The 21,526-nt window shown below is 41.6% G+C and overlaps 1 protein-coding gene across 6 annotated transcripts in view; it reads right to left on the bottom strand.

Annotated features, from left to right (window-relative positions):
• PRUNE2 (prune homolog 2 with BCH domain) overlaps positions 1–21,526 on the bottom strand; it is a 458,932-nt gene that overhangs the window by 388,976 nt on the left and 48,430 nt on the right. For all 6 annotated transcript variants that reach the window (XM_069763045.1, XM_069763070.1, XM_069763062.1 and 3 more), the window contains exon 3: positions 8,711–8,805. In XM_069763045.1, the coding sequence (XP_069619146.1) occupies positions 8,711–8,728 (18 nt within the window). In that variant the 5' untranslated portion in view covers positions 8,729–8,805. The remainder of the gene's footprint in view (positions 1–8,710; positions 8,806–21,526) is intronic.

Raw genomic sequence — 21,526 nt, 5'->3', positions numbered from 1 at the left:
AAGAGGCAACACGAGATGAAGAGGTGGTAGCTGCCGCTGTTGGTTGGCCTACGTCTTCACTGTGTTTCTGTAACTCCACCGCGTGCCTGGTCCGCACATGTTTCCACATATTTGTGGTATTGAGGTTGCTGACACTTTTACCTCTTTTTACTTTCTGATGACACAGCTTGCATTTGACAAAACAAATGTCATCTGCAACTGTGTCAAAAAAGGACCAGGCACTGCAAGTCTTGGGAGCGCCCTTTTTGGCTTTGGAAAGAGACAGGCTCCTAACGGGTGCCAAAGTGGAGGCTACAGGCTCCGCAGTCTTCCCCCTCCCTCTCCCTCTTTGGCCCGTAAGGGGAAGCTCTTCCTCAGAGCTGCTCCCACCACCTTCCTGTTCCTCACGCCACGATGGGTCAAGGACCTCATCATCTCCACTACCCTCTGCCACCAACTGCTCCTCCTGGGTAGACTCGGCAGCACAGTACGCATCAGAAAGCGGCACCTGAGTTTCATCATCAGATGCGTACTGCGCTGTGGTCACCGGAGGCACTGGCCCACCTGCCTCTTCAGAGTCAGAGAGAAAAAGCTGTTGGGCATCACTGCACACTGCCTCTTCTTCCATTTCTCCAATGCTGCTTGGCTGGCCCCCTGTTTCCAAGCCAAGAGATTCAGAGAACAGAAGTAGAGACGGCTCCTGTCCTGGGCTCTCTGACTGCCTGGCCAATTTGGCAGGTGGTGAAGAGACAGATGGCTGCTCTCCAGTGCTCTGTGCCTGAGAGGATGTGGCACTAACTGAAGTCGATGCCGAGGCGTTAGCTGCCATCCACCCGACAACGGCTTCAATTTGGTCTTCACGCAGCAGCGGTGCACGGCGCTCTCCGACAAAGCTGCGCATGAAGGACTGTTCCCTGCTGAAACTGAGTGACGACGAGTCACCGGCGCCCGCAGCAGGCACAGAATCACCACGTCCTCTCCCTGCTCCTCTCCCTGCTCCGCGCCCACGCCCACGTGCCTTACTCCCTGCCCTCTTCATCTTGGTTGACAGATAAAGATAAGCAGAAAAGTACTAAGGCCTTAGCGTGCTTATTCCTGAAATGCTCCTCCTAACAGGTGTAAGAAACACTAATGTTGTAAAGTGTGGACTAAACTTTATTATTTTTCAAATGTGGCCTACACAAGTGTTAAGTTGTGTTTGGTGAACTTTACTTTTTTTTTTGTGCAGATCGGGCTACAGAGCTAGTTTAAATCACACGGAGACCGTGCAGACAGCCGTAAACGGCGCTGCAAGGCCAAAAAACCCTCCTCTAGGTTATCCTATGTAGTGTTTTTCCACTATTTAGCTGGAGACGGGTGGAAAGACACTAATAGGAATTTTTTTTTTAAAATTTTAAACAGGCTGCACTATTTGAAAAAAAGGAAATTGTTTTTCAAGGTATGAGGCAGTAACGCACCCTGAGCTGAATCCAACCGGCTATAGCTGCACACAGACTACAGGGCGAGCTGCGCTCACACAGAGACCGTGCAGACAGCCATAAACGGCGCTGCAAGGCCCAATAAACCCCCTCTAGGTTATCCTATGTAGTGTTTTTCCACTATTTAGCTGGAGACGGGTGGAAAAACACTAATAGGGAATTTTTTTTAACATTTTTAAACAGGCTGCACTATTTGAAAAAAAGGAAAATTTTTCTCAAGGTATGAGCCAGTAACGAACCCTGAGCTGAATCCAAACGGCTATGGCTGCACACAGACTACAGGGCGAGCTGGGCTCACACGGAGACCGTGCAGACAGCCGTAAACGGCGCTGCAAGGCCCAAAAAACCCCCTCTAGGTTATCCTATGTAGTGTTTTTCCACAATTTAGCTGGAGACGGGTGGAAAAACACTAATAGTAAATTTGAGAAAAAATGTGCAGCAGGCTGCACTATGAGCAAAAAAGGACAACTGTGTGAGGCAGTGTGAACCCCCCCTGAGCTGAATACAACCGGGTATATGGCTGCACACAGACTACAGAGTGAGCTGCACACACACACACACACAGAGACCTTGCAGAACGCTGTTAAAACAGCGCTGCAAGGCAAGAGCAAGGTGAACAGTGAAGAACACACAGCGTTTTGCTAAATTAGCCTTTGGAAAGGAAAATAAAGCAATTAGCTAGCTCGACTGGCCCTCAGATAGAACACAGCGTCCTGTCCCTAACTGAAATCACAGCAGAGTGAGCGCAAAATGGCGGCAGCGTTTTTTATAGTGCAGAGTGACATCATTTCAGCAGCCAATCACAGCCTTGCCAGTACTTACATGCCCACCATGCTAAACAGGATGTGCCCACACTTCCAATCATTCCTCATTGGCTGCTGCGTTCTGTTTGAATTCTGGGAACTTCCGATTCCGGTATCCGATACGCGGGAAGTATCGGAATTCGGTATCGGAATTCCGATACCGCAAATATCGGCCGATACCCGATACTTGCGGTATCGGAATGCTCAACACTAGTCTGAATACTTACCGTTTTTCAGTTTTTCTTTTTTAATAAATTTGCAAAAATTACTACATTTCTGGGGGGGGGTCAGTCAAGATGGGGTGCAGAGTGTACATTAATGAGAAAAAATGAAATTTACCAAATGGCTGCAATGAAACAAAGAGTGAAAATTTAAAGGGGTATAAATACTTTCCGCATCCACTGTATGTTTAATATGCATAATTAAATTGATTAATAAATACGCCATTTCAATTCTTAAGTATGGTGTATCTTCTTGTAGATTTAATAACTGGTAAGGAATGGAATTAATAAGGTGCAATATTCTTTGGTGGGCTATTGAACAAAACATCCACTCTATAATGTTGGCTCGTAATGCAGCAGCAGGCTTGTGCTGTTGAGATAGTATTGAGCAGACAGCAGGTGGTGCTGTCTTGAGTTTAGTAATACTGTACTATGTGACCTCTTTGGTGCGTTTGTGTCAGTGTTCTTCACTGTATGCACAAGGGCTGGACTGTGTACTGGGCCTTCTCCTCCCTGACTGCAATTCCTCCACCCCTCCACTGACCTCCACTCTGAGAAAGACAGGCCATTGCTGAGATTTCAAACACAGTAGGCAGGTCATTCATAGACCAGAGGCAGGCGAAGGGACTTGAGAATCACAGACAGAAGGGAGACTACCCAAAGTACATTCCAGCTCCTGTACACCAAAAACTTCTAATGGTGGTGACAGAGGAACAACAAAGCAGATTTCTTCACCAAAGATGTAAATTTAATCTTCATTACTGTAACGTGGCGGTAGCCTTGGGCGAGGGATTGACTCCAGATGCCCTAGCATAATACATGAAAGGCACTGCTTGGGTGTGTGGACTTGTGCTGTGAGGGCAGTACGCCCGTGCAGGCCATATGTTGCTGCTGGTTTGGGCTGGCTAGGACCCAATGATGACTTCTTTCCATAAGGAGACCAGCAGTTCACTTTCAACATTAATACTTTACTAACAGTTCCTCATCATCAACTTTATACACCAGATAGAGGGCACATATTTTCCAGCACATTTCAGTTGTACATAGCGTATTCTAACACATCTGCAATTCCATCTGGATTCTTTCCGTTCTCACTGTTCCTGCGACACCCAACACAAGCCAGCCTAGCTCAACAGTCCAATCTGTAGCTGTCCTTTTCCTTTTGTGCAATTCCGTGTCTATTCTCCTCAAAGAGAAGGGGAAAGGTCACTTTGGACAGAGTAGAGCCTTGCACACCAAGACGTTCTAGCATCCATGTCTCGTCTACTCGCAGAGGAGGGAGGAAATGGATAGCCAATAGTGCCTGAGTAGAGCCTTGCTCTCTCAGATGCTTAGAGAGCATCTGCCCGCATAAGTCAGCTCAGTTCACATGCCAGTCACGTACCATCTTGACCTGTAACCTGTGGGACTAGGGGCTTTGCCACTAAAGTCTCACCCTCCGGACTCTTCTGTTTGGGGCAACTTCGTTAGAAGGTCAGTTTCTAGACTCATTTCAAAAATAGTCAGGGTGAAATGGTGGATGAGGATGAGGGAAAAGCCAATATGCTAAATGACTTTTTTTCATCAGTATTTACACAAGAAAATTCCATGGCAGACAATATGATCAGTGATAACAAAAATTCCCCATTAAGTGTCACCTGCTTAACCCAGCAGGAGGTACGGCGGCATCTAAAAATCACTAAAATTGACAAATCTCCGGGCCCAGATGGGATACACCCCCGAGTACTGCAGGAATTAAGTACAGTCATTGATAGACCATTATTTTAAATCTTTAAAGGCTCCATAATAACAGGGTCTGAACCACAGGACTGGCGTATAACAAATGTGGTGACAGTATTCAAAAAAGGAACAAAAACTGAACTCAGAAATTATAGGCCAGTAAGCTTAACCTCTACTGTGGGTAAAATCCAGGAGGGCATTCTAAGGGATGCTATGCTGGAGTATCTGAAGAGGAATAACCTCATGACCCAGTATCAGCACGGGTTTACTAGGGACCATTCCTGTCAGACTAATCTGATCAATTTCTATGAAGAGGTAAGTTCCGGACTGGACCAAGGGAACCCAGTGGACGTAGTGTATATGGACTTTTCAAATGCTTTTGATACGGTGCCACACAAAAGGTTGATATATAAAATGAGAATATTGGGGATAGGGGAAAATATGTGTAAGTGGGTTAAGAGCTGGCTCAGGGATAGGAAACAAAGGTGGTTATTAATAGAGCACACTCGGACTGGGTCGCGGTTAGCAGTGGGGTAACACAGGGGTCAGTATTGGGCCCTCTTCTTTTTAACATATTTATTAATGACCTTGTAGGGGGCATACAGAGTAGAATTTCAATATTTGCAGATGACACTAAACTCTGCAGGGTAATCAACACAGAGGAGGACAATTTTATTTTACAGGATGATTTAGGTCAACTAGAAGCTTGGGCTGATAAATGGCAAATGAGCTTTAATGGGGATAAATGTAAGGTCATGAACTTGGGTAGAAGTAATAAGATGTATAACTATGTGCTTAATTCTAAAACTCTGGGCAAAACCATCAATATAAAAGACCTGGGAGTATGGGTGGATGACAAACTCACATTTAGTGGCCAGTGTCAGGCAGCTGCTACAAAGGCAAATAAAATAATGGGATGCATTAAAAGAGGCATAGATGCTCATGAGGAGAACATAATTTTACCTCTATACAAGTCACTAGTTCGACCACACTTAGAATACTGTGTACAGTTCTGGTCTCCGGTGTATAAGAAAGACATAGCTGAACTAGAGTGGGTGCAGAGAAGAGCGACCAAGGTTATTAGAGGGCTGGGGGGTCTGCAATACCAAGATAGGTTATTACACTTGGGGCTATTTAGTTTGGAAAAATGAAGGCTAAGGGGTGATCATATTTTAATGTATAAATATATGAGGAGACAGTACAAAGACCTTTCTGATGATCTTTTTAATCATAGACCTGAGACAGGGACAAGGGGGCATCCTCTACGTCTGGAGGAAAGAAGGTTTAAGCATAATAACAGACGCAGATTCTTTACTGTAAGAGCAGTGATAATATGGAACTCTCTGCAGTATGATGTTGTAATGAGTGATTCTTTACTTAAATTTAAGAGGGGATTGGATACCTTTCTTGAAAAGTATAATGTTACAGGGTATATATACTAGATTCCTTGTTAGGGTGTTGATCCAGGGAACTAGTCTGATTGCCGTATGTGGAGTCGGGAAGGAATTTTTTTCCCCAATGTGGAGCTTACTCTTTGCCACATGTTTTTTTTTTTGCCTTCCTCTGGATCAACATGTTAGGGCATGTTAGGTTAGGCTATGGGTTGAACTAGATGGACTTAAAGTCTTCCTTCAACCTTAATAACTATGTTACTAACATCGTTTCACTTTTCTTGTCTCAGTCAATACCTCAGGATCCCACTATCTCTGTCCCGATCTACTTTCTCTCTTGCTGCAGAACACCCACTGCACGCAGCCTTGCTGAGCACTCAGACCAAACGTCTGCTCTAGCTGTAATCTAGGCCCTGTGACCTTCCTGACAGGAAACTCTCTCTGTCCTGCAACATAACCCTTCCCTCTCTGGGTTAGTCCCAACTATTAACTCTAACTGTCCCTATTTACTGTCTGTTGCTGGGCAGAACACAATTTCCTCACAGTACAGTGCAAAATATTATAAGGCAAACATTAACTCTATCTTGCCCTACTGTCTGGCACAACACAGTCTATCACTAACAGTACCTATTGCAATTCATCTTGCACATCATTAACACTTATACATGAAATATCATAATACAATTGGTGTCTTCAAGGGGGAACAGGGCAATATGTTCATCTCCTTACATTACAGCGCCATTACTGCCATGTCTTTACATTACAAAATCATGCTCAAATTCAAATTCTCCTTAAAATTGCAATGGCCAAACTGAAAAATGATAATTACCAGCTACAGAAGATTTAAGTGGAAATATTAATGTCCAGAGATGACTTGTGGGAGGGTATTACTACAGAGAGACCATAGATTATCAATCAAGAATGGGACAAGAAAAACAGACAGACACATAAATCTACTGTTTACCAAAAACGGAATGAGGCATACAAGGATAAGAACACAGTACCTATAGTCAAATATGGTGAAGGTGCAAAGTTGTTTTCGGGTTTTCAAACGGCCACTCCCTGATTCTAGGCTGGCTGTCTCATCGGTATTACTGCAACTGTGTAGCCGCCATCTTTAATAGGGTTCACTGCACCCTGATAGTACATTTGTTTTTGAGGCCTGGCCAGGGAAGCAGTTCTGCCTTTTTCTTGGTGTTTTTATTACTGTCAAGTATTGCTGCTGAGAGCGGAAAGTCATGTGCCCTCCAGTATGCTATTTGCAAACTTCTGGCCACGTTCCAACTAGATGTGCTCGTTCTTGCTCAATTCACTTGTATTGAGAAAAGTTAACCATGTCTAGTCAGAACGTGGCTGGAAGAATGCCAATCTCATACTGACGGGCACGTGACCACCTGCTATAAGCGGCAATACTGACAACATGTGGTGTAATATAACGATTCAGATGTCTGCAGGCACATAGAGTGAATGCAACTGACACCAAATCAAAAAAAAATAGACCCCATAATAATCAGTGGAATCCATCTGCTTCTGTTTGTATCAGTTATGCAATGGATTTGATTTGTGCACAAATTTTGTTCATCTGTTCCTAAAATGGAATTCCCAAATGGAAATGTGAATACAGTAAAATTTGTTTCTATAATGAAATATAGAAGGCTGGATCTGATCAACGACCACTGACTGATTGCAGTGGTCATGTAGCACAATAATGTTACATAAACATCATTATACCGACTAATCACTGTAATTATATGCCAATCCAAAAGTGTCACTTAGAAGTCAGTAAGTAATTGTCTTCATATAAATTGACAGATTTTGTTACACTACTATGGCAAAAACCGCATCATAAAACTGAATGTGTATTTTAAGGACATTGCAGTTATTTTCACAATAAGATGTACTGAGAGAAAGCACAATAAAAGATTGTCCATACGTTTTAATTTAAATTTGTATAAATATAATGAATAAAAATGGATGTACCTTCATAAATTGGGAAAAGACACCTACAAAACGCCCGTTCCCCACCAATAAGACATGTAATCGCTTTACAATTTTCCTCATATTTAATACAAAATTGACCAAAACAGTGAGAGAATCACTGGAAAACATCTTCAAAATAACAAATTAATATTAAATACACCATACAAATCTGTAAGAGACAACAACAGAAAGTGTCGCACAGGTTGCCATCCAACTTAAAGGATGGCGACCTGTGTTGGAAGTGCACTACTTGGACAACCCTTTCTTCATCTAAATGTCAGCATTCGCGGCCCTGGAGCTCTTGTGCGGTTGTTTTGACACATGAGCCCGGCGCCCAATCAGCACTGACGTCTCTGTCTCCGCCTGCAGACAAATCAAACATGAAGAGGAAGTCCGGGCTGCAGCTGATCTGACTTCTTCTTCACGTTCAATTCGACAGGAGGCTGGGACAGAGACACCAGCAATGATTGGGCGCCGTGGTCATGTGTCACAACAGCATGGAAGCCCCAAGGAGAGCGAGTGCCGACAGTGTGGGAACGGCGCCGACATGGGAGAGGAGTATAGGCTTTTATTTTACCGGTGCCAAGGGTGGGGTATGAGAAGGAGTTGTCCAAGTATTGAACAATTTCTTTAAGGTCTTTTATATAACCCAGTACAGTTAGGTAAGGGGAATGACCATCGGCACTTGGGTGATTGGTACTGACATTTGTCCCTGTCAGGGCCTGGCACATCTTTACCAGCTACAACTACATTCTTCAGTCCTACTCCTTGACACTGTTCATTTTCAAAGGGATAATAGTGGCGGTCCCAAATAGACAGCATGAAGCAACACAACTTTAATGGGCATCTATTACTGACAGTGTCGGGAAAGAGGAAGAGATGACTAGAACAAAATGGCCGTCACCTTACTGCACCACCTGCATTGTGGCTTTTATTCCATAAATGCTGAGTGTCAAAAGAAATTATGGGAATTACTAACGAGTCTTTGAAAACAAATCACTAGTTAGATACATATATATATATATATATATATATATATATAAACTGTATATATTTGTAATAGATAAAAGTATAGAAATGTAACTAAATGTACATGTGATTGAGTGTTATAAAATACAAAATAAAACATTTGTTCTTACCTCCAATGACATGTGCATAGTTGTAATAGCTACTTTAAGGTCACCATCTGACAATTCTTTGAATTCTTTGAGTAGGATATCTTCTACACTTGGACCTGTCCATGATAAATTTCATTAGTAGAATAAGTTAAAAATGATAATTGATAATGTGAAATTCGGTTTTGTTCAAGTCATACAACTGTAAATATATATGGTATAGCACGGTCAAAAGTTTGCACTCACCTCTTCATGCAATGGTTTTTATTTATCTTATTAGAATTTGCATAATCCAGATTCAGACTGAAGGCAGCAAAACCAAGAACAAAGGCATATGGAAACATGGAGTAAAGAAACACATATGAAAAAAAAAATAAATAAAATGTGTTAAACGTTGGATTCCTTGAAGTACCCCCTATGACCCTGAAGTGAGCTAAACACCCTTTGAACTCTCTTAAAGCACAATTCCAACATTTTTGTATTGCAGTGCTGGAGTTGTGCTACCAATCTAAGCTCCCTGCCCCTAGTCTCATATTCACCAGTTGCCACCTTCATCTTTTTTCAGCATTGCCGTGTTCGTCTATTGCAGTTGGTGACCTGACGAAACGCTATAGTGTTTGGTGGGCGATTCGGAAGTCACTACTCAATGTAAGTCTTTGGGAGCCAGAACTAGGCTCTTATACACTTGCATTGAGAGCTTGCGACAACTACCCCTGATTTTTGGGTAATCAGAAGTTGTGGTCACAAGGAGGCAGTGTGGGACTGAAGAAAAGGGAAAAAGGAAAAGCTGAAAACGGTGGCTGGTAAGAATAATACTAGGGCTGTCAACTTAGTAGCACTATCCATGTGCTAAAATAAAAAAAAACCTTGAGTAATGCTTTAAGTAGCTTTATCAGGCCATCAGCTAAAATTGCTTTCAATGAACAGATACTGTACAAATTGTTAAAAGTTAATTTGTGGAATCACCTCTCATTAGAAAGTGGTTTCAAATTTTTAATTTTCTTTTTAACAACCATACATAGTCCTCCATACAGTATAATGGCCCCACATAGTGCTTCATACAAATTAATGGTCCCACATAGTCCTCCAGTATAATGGACCCCACATGAAAAAACCCTCTCCCCATTGCCCCATAGCTCTGGTCTCTGCAGCGAGTGCTCTAAAGCTCTTCACTGCTCTGCACAGGTGAAGCATTGAAATGAAGTCATCATGTCGGCTGCGCAGGATGCCGGTACATTTGAACATGAGATGCTGGGCGGGGTAAGTGTGGGGCTGGGTGTCGCAGGCCAAATATACTCACCCGGGGGCCAAATTTGCCCTGTGGGACAGAGTTTGCCATATGTGATTTAAGACATGAATGTCAGTCAATCTAATGTAGTCATGTAAAAAATTAATTGCTTTGATGAATCTGGCTCTCATGAGGAACACCCCAGGAAAGGAAGACCAAGATTTATCTCTGTTACTGAGGATAAGTTCATCAGAGTTATCAGCAACCGAAACTTCAAATTGACAGCACATGAGATAACAGTCTTCATAAAAGAAGCACAGACATTAAGTAGCAGACTCGTCTCAACATCAATTGTCCAGGGGAGACTGTGAAAAGCAGGCCTTTATGGTCAAATTGCTGCAAAGAAGCCGATATTAAGAACTGCAAACAAAAAGAAGAGACTTGCTTGTTCCAACCAACACAAGTACTGGATATTAGATAAGTGGAAATCAGTACTGTGGTCTGGTAAGTCAAGATTTTGGTGTAATGGTGTGGGGGTGCTCTGTTCATGGCACATCTGGCGATTTACCCGTATATACTCGAATATAAGCCAACCCGAGTATAAGCCGACCCCCTAATTTTGCCACAAAAAACTGGGAAAACTTAATGACTCGAGTATAAGCCTAGGGTGGAAAATGCAGCAGCTACTGGTAAATTTCAAAAATTAAAATAGGTACCAATAAAAGTAAAATTAATTGAGACATCAGTAGGTTAAGTGTTTTTGAATATCCATATTCAATCAGGAGCCCCATATAATGCTCCATACAGTTTATGATGGGCTCCATAAGATGATCCATATTAAAATACGCCCCATATAATGCTCCAAACAGTTTATGATGGGCTCCATAAGATGCTCCATATTAAAATATGCCCCATATAATGCTGCACAAATATTGACTATGACCCCATAAGATGCTCCATACAGACATTTGCCCCGTATAATGCTCCACAAATGTGGATTATGGCCCCATAAGATGCTCCATACAGTTAACTGCCCCATATAATGCTGCACATGGCCAGATAAGATGCTCCATACAGATATTTGCCCCGTATAATGCTCCACAAATGTTGATTATGACCCCATAAGATGCTCCATACAGATATTTGCCCCCATATAATGCTGCACATGGCCCCATACAGATGCCCCATACAGATATTTGCCCCCATGTCATGCTGCACATGGCCACATAAGATGCCCCATACAGATATTTGCCCCCCATATCATGCTGCACATGGCCCCATACAGATATTTGCCCCCATATCATGCTGCACATGGCCCCATACATATATTTGCCCCATATCATGCTGCACATGGCCACATAAGATGCTCCATACAGATATTTGCCCCATATGCTGTTACTGCGATTAAAAAAATAAAAAAATTACATACTCACCTCTCAGGCCCCAACACTTGCTATACTCACCTTTCCCGTTCCACCTCTGACCACCGCTGTGTCTTCCCATCCTCTGCGCCGACATTCAGGAAGAGGGAGCCTTGCACTAATCGCGTCACCGCGCCCTCTGACCTGAGCGTCACTGCGGAAGACACAGCGGCGCCGACGGTGGAATGAGGAGCAGGTGAGTATCGCGCACTGCCCCCGTCATACTTACCTGCTCCTGGCGCTGTCGCTGCACATCTGTTCCCCGGCGCCGCATTTTCTTCCTGTAGTGAGCGGTCACCGTTAACGCTCATTAAAGTAATGAATATGCGGTTCCACCTCTATGGAAGGTGGAGCCGCATATTCATTACTGTAATGAGCGGTACCATGTGACCGCTCACTACAGGAAGAAGATGCAGTGCTGGAAGAAGCAGGGACGTGCAGGGAGTAGGTGAGTTTAATTAGACAGCCCCCGCTCCCCCTCCCCTGGGTATGACTCAAGTATAAGCCGAGAGGGGGACTTTCAGCCCAAAAAAGTGGGCTGAAAATCTCGGCTTATACTCAAGTATATACGCTATTTAAAATTCCAGACACACTTGCCCATCATAGTTAAGACAGAATTCGGCAAACACATGCCACCCTATCTCGTTTGCACTTAGTGGGATATTTTATTACAACAGGAAAATAACCCTAAACACCTTTAGGCTATGATAGGGATATGTCACCAAGAAGGAACAAGATGGTATGCTGTGTAAGATTGCATGGCCTCACCCGACCTCAACCCAATTGAGATGGCTAATGCTCAGCTCCTATGGGAACACCTTCAAAACTGTTGGAAGGCAATTCCAAATGACCTCCTGATGAAGCTGCTTAAGAACATGCTAAGGGAGGGTGCAAAGCTGTCATCATAATAATAGGAGATTTGTCCAATCCAAGTTTTATCACTTATTATGACTTATCTTACATGTACTGTATTTGTTTACTCCTTGATTCTATATGTGGTCCTTTCTTGGCTTTGCTGCTTTCCGTCTGAATCTGCAATGTGCACATTCCAATAAAACAAAAAAAACAATGCATGTGCAGCTGGGTCCAAATTTGTGACTGGAATGTATATATATATATATATATATATAGATATATATATATATATATATATATATATATATCTATATATATATATATATATACCGTATAAATATAAAAAAGAGAACAGAAAATCAGGATCAGCACCAGGGTAAGGTGGTAGAAGAGCCTGCCTGGCAAATACCAAACCATCCAGAAAAGCAATAATGAATGAAGGCAGCAGACCAAGCAATGTGGCAAAAAAGGTGGTTAGTAGCCCACGGATTTTAAGACGCATCGGACCATAAGACGCACCCCAAATTTTGGTATGCAAAATAGGAAAAAAAAAAATGTATAAAATGGTGGTGTGTCCTATATTCCCTTTCAACGGTAGCTTACTGGGGGATGGCTGCAGTGGAGCAAGGTCACAGGAGGCAGGGCAGCTTCTTCAGGAGGTCAGCGTCAGCAGGAGCAGGGCAATTCGGCAGTGCCTGGAATCTCAGGAATCAGCACCGGTAAGCAGAGTCCACTTTCCCTATCGTATCGGTGGGCTCCCTGCTGGCCTCCTGAAGCAGCGACCCTGCCTCTTATGACCTCGCTCCACCGCTGCCAGCCCCCGGTAAGCTCACTTTGGATTATAAAGTGCACTCCCATTCTCTCTCTCTCTCTCTCTCTCTCTCTCTCTCTCTCTATATATATATATATATAGTGGAGTGACAAGATGTTTTCCCTCTTCTTGATTTCCTATTGTTTTGTGTGTTTGTCACACTTAAATGTTTCAGATCACCAAACAAATTTAAATAATAGACAAAGATAACACAAATAACCATAAAATGCAGTTTTTACATGAAGGTATTTATTTATAAGGGAAATAGAAGTCCAAACCTACATTGCTTTGTGTTGAAAAGTGATTGCCCCTCCCTTAACACATAAATTAATTGTGATTTACCATATCATTGGGAAGCTGAGTAAAAGTTCCCTAGCCACACTCAGGCCTGATTGCTGCCACACATGGACTCAATCAAGCGATCACTTAAAAAGGACCTCTCTGATAAAGTGAAATAGACCAAAAGATCCTCAAAAGCTAGACATCCTGCCGCAATCCAAAGACATTCTGGAAAACAAAGTAATTAAGATCTATCAGTCTGGAAAAGGTTATAAAGCTTTGGAACTCCAGCGAACCACAGGGAAAGCCACAACATTGAGCAGTGGTGAATTTTCCAAGGAATGGCCGACCAACCAAAATTACTCCAAGAGCACAGAAACAACTCAGCAAAGAGGTCACATGACAACAATATGCAAAGAACTGCAGGCCTCATTCGCCTTAGTTAAGATTAGTGTTCATGACTCCACCATAAGAAAGAGACTGGGCAAAAATGGCCTGCACGGCAGAGTTCCAAGACAAAAACCACTGCTGAACAATAAAAACATTTCAGTCTCAGTTTTGCCAGAACACATCTTGATGATCCCCTAGACTTTTGGGAGAATACTCTGTGTACTGACGAGACAAAAGTTCAACTTTTTGAAAGATGTACAGTCCAAAAGTTTGGACACACCTTTTCATTTAAAGATTTTTCTGTATTTTCATGACTATGAAAATTGTAAATTCACACTGAAGGCATCAAAACTATGAATTAACACATGTGGAATTATATACTTCACAAAAAAGTGTGAAACAACTGAAAATATGTATTATATTCTAGGTTCTTGAAAGTAGCCACCTTTTGCTTTGATGACTGCATTGCACACTCTTGGCATTTTCTTGATAAGCTTCAAAAGATAGTCACCAGAAGTGGTTTTCACTTCACAGGTGTGCCCTGTCAGGTTTAATAAGTGGGATTTCTTGCCTTATAAATGGGGTTGGGACCATCAGTTGTGTTGTGCAGAAGTCTGGTGGATACACAGCTGATAGTCCTACTGAATAGACTATTAGAGACCAGGTCAGTGCCACACAGAGTTCTAGTAGCAGACACATCTCTACAACAACTGTTAAGAGGAGACTTTGTGCAGCAGGTCTTCATGGTAAAATAGCTGCTAGGAAACCACTGCTAAGGACAGGCAACAAGCAGAAGAGACTTGTTTGGGCTGAAGCAAACAAGGAATGGACATTAGACCATTTGAAATCTGTGCTTTGGTCTGATGAGTCCAAATTTGAGATCTTTGGATCCAACCACCGTGTCTTTGTGCGACATAGAAAAGGTGAACGGATGGACTCTACATGCCTGGTTCCCATCGTGGAGCATGGAGAAGGAGGTGTGATGGTGTGAGGGTGCTTTGCTGGTGACACTGTTGGGGATTTATTCAAAATTGAATGCATACTGAACCAGCATGGCTACCACAGCATCTTGCAGCGGCATGCTATTCCATCTGGTTTGCGTTTAGTTGGACCATCATTTATTTTTCAACAGGACAATGACCCCAAACACACCTCCAGGCTGTGTAAGGGCTATTTGACCAAGAAGGAGAGTGATGGGGTGCTACTCCAGATGACCTGGCCTCCACAGTCACCAGACCTGAGCACAATCGAGATGATTTGGGGTGAGCTGGACTGCAGAGTGAAGGCAAAAGGGCCAACAAGTGCTAAGCATCTCTGGGAACTCTTTCAAGATTGTTGGAAGACCATTTCTGGTTGCTACCTCTTGAAGCTGATCAAGAGAATGCCAAGAGTGTGCAAAACAGTCATCAAAGCATAAGGTGGCTACTTTGAAGAACCTAGAACCTAGAATATAAGACATATTTTCAGTTGTTTCACACTTTTTTGTTAAGTATATAATTCCACATATGTTAATTCATAGTTTTGATGCCTTCAGTGTGAATTTACAATTTTCATAGTCATGAAAATACAGAAAAATCTGTAAATGAGAAGGTGTGTCCAAACTTTTGGTCTGTACTGTACATCCCATTACATCTGGCGTAGAAATAAAACAGCATTTCAGAAAAGGAACATCATACCAACAGTAAAATAGGGTGGTGGTAGTGTGATGGTCTGGGGATGTTTTGCTGCTTCAGGACCTGGAAGATTTGATGTGGTAAATGGAATCATGAATTCTGCTGTCTACCAAAAAATCCTGAAGGTGAATGTATTGCCATCTGTTCGTGACCTCAAGCTGAATCACACTGGGGTTATGCAGCAGAACAATGATCCAAAACACAGCAGCAAGAAGTCCACCTCTGAATGACTTAAGAAAAACAAAATTAAGACTTTGGAGTGGCTTAGTCAAAGTTCTGACCTTAATCCGATTGAAATGCTGAGGCATGACCTTAAAAAGGCGGTTCATTCTCAGAAACCCTCTAATGTAGCTGTCACTGCCTCACAATACATACAAAGGTCAGGTATGATTTAAATTTTTTAATAATGCACTTCAATACCTATCCTTGTAGTATCATCCAATATAAAATATGTCATGTAGGATAGTTCGTTATCATTTGCCCCAATAATATAAAAGGATGTATCAATTTAATTAGATTCATTTATAATTAATACTTCCTCTACGAATATACCTTATAGGACATAAAATTCATACATTGAATGTGTGTGACTCTCTGTACACTGCATATCATTGTATCCTAGAGTGTACATCTTCTGACTGGCCCAAAGTAAATGAGCATCAAGCACAATGAATTGAATTTTTCATCATTAAAATGGAAGGCTATTGCATGACTGTTTTATTCATATTTTATAGAAGCATGCGCATATATAAGTTGAGATGGGCGAACCAGAACAGTAAAGTTCGGCGTCCGTACCAAACACCTAATGTTCGGGCATGGTCATCGACCATTGACTTCACTAAGAACTTAGACCAATTGAGAACAGCTGAAGGATCAGTCAATAGAGTATATAAAATATATCAAACTTTAATAGAACAATAATACATAATATAAACACAAAAATATTAAAATAGGACTATATAGCTATACTTAGAAACAGTCAACTAAGATCAACTACAGCAGACATGCCATAGCACACATCAGTGACATAACAGTATTAGTTCATTAAAGCAACATTAGATATGTCTATGGAATATCCCATTGTGATGGACACTGTGACAAAAGGTATAAAGTGGCTGCAGTGCATAAAGGACCACAAATGAATGACATATTAAATCAATAAATAATGCGATCCCATTTAAAGAGATGCCACAGAGACAGCAGTAAACTACGACTTATAATACAGAAGTAATCAGTGTGTAAAAAATCGTATGATGAATATTCAGGGGCAACTCCCCCCCAACAACAGCCCTAGCTAAATGGTTAATTACCTGTGTCCATGTTAGGGGGATATATAATGCTGCTGTACATGCACCTCGACGCGCGTTTCACCACCATTCGCAGTTTCGTCAGGAGGTGAAGTAGCATAATGAGTCTGTCCTTAAATAACAGTCTACTAATGAGATAATCAACTGAGCCTGTGTCCACCATGTTGCGATGTCACGGAGGGGATGGCGCTCGGCAGACACACCACCCAGTCACATGATCTGGTCATGCGACCGGAAATGTAACCAAGGCGACTCGTCGCCTGTGCAAGCTCCTCCACACCAGGACCCCACAGCTCACGCGCAGCTATGCGCACCGCAGGTACAGACGTATCGCATAATCAAAACAAAGGCAGTCAAAGCCCCTGTGTATCTTCTAGGAACATTAAACATACAAACAGAAAAAAAAAAACATGGATAAGACAGGTGACATGAAGTACCGTAATTCTGCTTCATGTCACTTGTCTTATCCATGTTTTTTTTTTCCTGTGATGTGTTGTGCATAAATATGTGATTCTCCAGAATTTCTTTTAGTCTATGCCTGATGAAGAGACCTGAGTAGTCTCGAAAGCTTGTAATTTGTTACCATCTTTTCGGTTAGCCATTAAAAGGTATCAACCACTGAGGACTCCCAATTCTGAATATTTTTCTAAAGAAAGACAGAAAGGTAAGTAAATACCATAACACACACAACTAAAAATGTTTAAAAACCAACCACCCAACCCAAATACTTGGAAAATTTGCGCTACTCTAAAAAAAGGTTTTAAACTCAAAAATTCATTTACACCGTGTTCCAAATTATTATGCAAATTGGATTTAAGTGTCATAAAGATGTAATTGTTTTGTTTTTCAAATAAACTCATGGATGGTATTGTAACATAGTAACATAGTAACATAGTTAGTAAGGCCGAAAAAAGACATTTGTCCATCCAGTTCAGCCTATAACCATCATAATAAATACCCAGATCTACGTCCTTCTACAGAACCTAATAATTGTATGATACAATATTGTTCTGCTCCAGGAAGACATCCAGGCCTCTCTTGAACCCCTCGACTGAGTTCGCCATCACCACCTCCTCAGGCAAGCAATTCCAGATTCTCACTGCCCTAACAGTAAAGAATCCTCTTCTATGTTGGTGGAAAAACCTTCTCTCCTCCAGACGCAAAGAATGCCCCCTTGTGCCCGTCACCTTCCTTGGTATAAACAGATCCTCAGCGAGATATTTGTATTGTCCCCTTATATACTTATACATGGTTATTAGATCGCCCCTCAGTCGTCTTTTTTCTAGACTAAATAATCCTAATTTCGCTAATCTATCTGGGTATTGTAGTTCTCCCATCCCCTTTATTAATTTTGTTGCCCTCCTTTGTACTCTCTCTAGTTCCATTATATCCTTCCTGAGCACCGGTGCCCAAAACTGGACACAGTACTCCATGTGCGGTCTAACTAGGGATTTGTACAGAGGCAGTATAATGCTCTCATCATGTGTATCCAGACCTCTTTTAATGCACCCCATGATCCTGTTTGCCTTGGCAGCTGCTGCCTGGCACTGGCTGCTCCAGGTAAGTTTATCATTAACTAGGATCCCCAAGTCCTTCTCCCTGTCAGATTTACCCAGTGGTTTCCCGTTCAGTGTGTAATGGTGATATTGATTCCTTCTTCCCATGTGTATAACCTTACATTTATCATTGTTAAACCTCATCTGCCACCTTTTAGCCCAAGTTTCCAACTTATCCAGATCCATCTGTAGCAGAATACTATCTTCTCTTGTATTAACTGCTTTACATAGTTTTGTATCATCTGCAAATATCGATATTTTACTGTGTAAACCTTCTACCAGATCATTAATGAATATGTTGAAGAGAACAGGTCCCAATACTGACCCCTGCGGTACCCCACTGGTCACAGCGACCCAGTTAGAGACTATACCATTTATAACCACCCTCTGCTTTCTATCACTAAGCCAGTTACTAACCCATTTACACACATTTTCCCCCAGACCAAGCATTCTCATTTTGTGTACCAACCTCTTGTGCGGCACGGTATCAAACGCTTTGGAAAAATCGAGATATACCACGTCCAATGACTCACCGTGGTCCAGTCTATAGCTTACCTCTTCATAAAAACTGATTAGATTGGTTTGACAGGAGCGATTTCTCATAAACCCATGCTGATATGAAGTTAAACAGTTATTCTCATTGAGATAATCCAGAATAACATCCCTCAGAAACCCTTCAAATATTTTACCAACAATAGAGGTTAGACTTACTGGCCTATAATTTCCAGGTTCACTTTTAGAGCCCTTTTTGAATATTGGCACCACATTTGCTATGCGCCAGTCTTGCGGAACAGACCCTGTCGCTATAGAGTCACTAAAAATAAGAAATAATGGTTTATCTATTACATTACTTAGTTCTCTTAGTACTCGTGGGTGTATGCCATCCGGACCCGGAGATTTATCTATTTTAATCTTATTTAGCCGGTTTCGCACCTCTTCTTGGGTTAGATTGGTGACCCTTAATATAGGGTTTTCATTGTTTCTTGGGATTTCACCTAGCATTTCATTTTCCACCGTGAATACCGTGGAGAAGAAGGTGTTTAATATGTTAGCTTTTTCCTCGTCATCTACAACCATTCTTTCCTCACTATTTTTTAAGGGGCCTACATTTTCAGTTTTTATTCTTTTACTATTGATATAGTTGAAGAACAGTTTGGGATTAGTTTTACTCTCCTTAGCAATGTGCTTCTCTGTTTCCTTTTTGGCAGCTTTAATTAGTTTTTTAGATAAAGTATTTTTCTCCCTATAGTTTTTTAGAGCTTCAATGGTGCCATCCTGCTTTAGTAGTGCAAATGCTTTCTTTTTACTGTTAATTGCCTGTCTTACTTCTTTGTTTAGCCACATTGGGTTTTTCCTATTTCTAGTCCTATTGTGTCTCAGGGGCTCAATGGATCACTGAAATCAATCTTAAACACGTGATAATTAGTTTTCCAGGTTATTCTAATTAAAGGAAACCTACTTACAAAATGATTATTAACCCTCCGTCACATACAATATTCGGACTAACGAGTTCACATCCAATGTGCCTGTCAGGCGCCTGCTGGAAAAATACCTATAATATCTAATGTTTGCAATTTCAGTGCTCTAAAAGTGATCAGTGACCTTCATAGGGATGTAATAAAAGAGACTACACATAATCAGTTGCAAAAAAAAACATTTACTTAACATAAAACTAATAACTATGAAATACAAACTTTTCAAAACTCACGCCAAATAGTCCCCAGTTCGACTCTCTCAAAAAAATGTACAAAGAAAATTTTTGAACACAAACTTAATTTTAAGGTACCTTAAGTACTATTAAAAACATATTCAATCAGAAGTAGATGCTGAGGTTTCCCCAGAAAAGTCACACTTGCAGAGCAAATAGCAAGAATTACACACCATTTTTGCATGTGTCAGGCAAATTGCTTTATGACATTTGAGACATTCATAATTTGAAAGCCTTCTGGTTCCGCTTTCCGTTTGGCAGGTGGTGCATCTCCTTCTTTTGTGAGGTGGTGCAGATGGTGACTTTTCACCATCATCTTCTGGGCGGAACCTTTTGAGCTGAACTTGAAGGCGAGAGGGGATACCGATTGTTTTCACGCTTCTCCTGCGTAGCTCTCCAAGTACTAGTTCATGGGCCAATTTTTTCAGATACAATCGTCTACGGAGTGGTTCAAGCTTGTTTTCAAGATAAATTACTTGTGAATTTATACCACCCAAATTCAACATAGCAAAAAATATGACCATTGACCAGCGTTTGATGTTTCTGCTGACGTTGAAAGTGGAGCACATCTGATCTGCTGTATCCACACCCCCTTTGGTGGCATTGTAAAATGTAATTATCTCCGTTTTTTTTTCTGCCCCAGTCCCAGGATCGATGGCAGCATCATCATGAAGTGTTGATAGAAGAAGTACGATTTTTTTGGCATGTGGTACATAGGAAACTAAAGCCTTTCCATTATGGAATGCAAACATACTGCTGTACTGTTGTCTCTCTTTCACACTTACAAACTGTGGCGGCAATTCCCTTTTGTTTTTTCTTACAGTTCCCACATATGACAGCTTCTGAATTTTCAGATAATCAATCAGATCACAACTTGTAAACCACTTTCCTCTCCTAAATCCTCATTCAGTGTGAGGTCTCTGTCATCTAACAGCATGTTTGTTACTTCCTCAACATCAAGTTGTTTGGATAAATTGTACATTTTCCTCTCCATTTCAGCAGATAATCTGAAGCAAGAGAAGGAATATGTTAGGGAACTACTGTATATGCCTGAGCAGCACACTTTCTTTTATAAAATCTCCCTTATTTCTATGAAATATCCTCACATTTTGTGCTATACATTCATAAAACAAGCTAAATAAACTATTGTGATGAATAAAAACATAAAATACCAACCTTACTGAATGTGACGTATTCACATACAATGAGCCTGAGAGATCTTTGCAGCTATATCCTCTCCCCTGAAGCTCTGAAATCCAACTGTGATATCAGGTTTCACAGACCTTCAAGAGACAGGAGACTACCTGGAGGGAGGGGGTTTCCTCACAATCTGGTGAGGAAGGAGAAATGAAAGTAAAAGAGAAGCGCCTGTCAGATCAGTTGTATGTGACGGAGGATTAAGCAGGCTGCAGTTTTCAAGTAACATGGGAAGGAAAAGGGATCTCTCTGCTGCCGAAAAGCTTCAAATAGTGCAATGCCTTGGTCAAAGGATGAAAACATTAGATATTTCCAGAAAACCTAAGCGTGATCATCGTACTGTTAAGAGATTTGTGGCTGAATCTGAGCACAGACGTGTTCGTGCTGATAAAGGCATCATGAGGAAGGTTTCTGC

This window comes from Ranitomeya imitator, chromosome 1 (genome assembly GCF_032444005.1).
Source record: "Ranitomeya imitator isolate aRanImi1 chromosome 1, aRanImi1.pri, whole genome shotgun sequence".
In the NCBI taxonomy this organism is placed as follows: Eukaryota; Metazoa; Chordata; class Amphibia; order Anura; family Dendrobatidae; genus Ranitomeya; species Ranitomeya imitator.
This window is presented reverse-complemented; position numbering and strand designations above follow the sequence as displayed.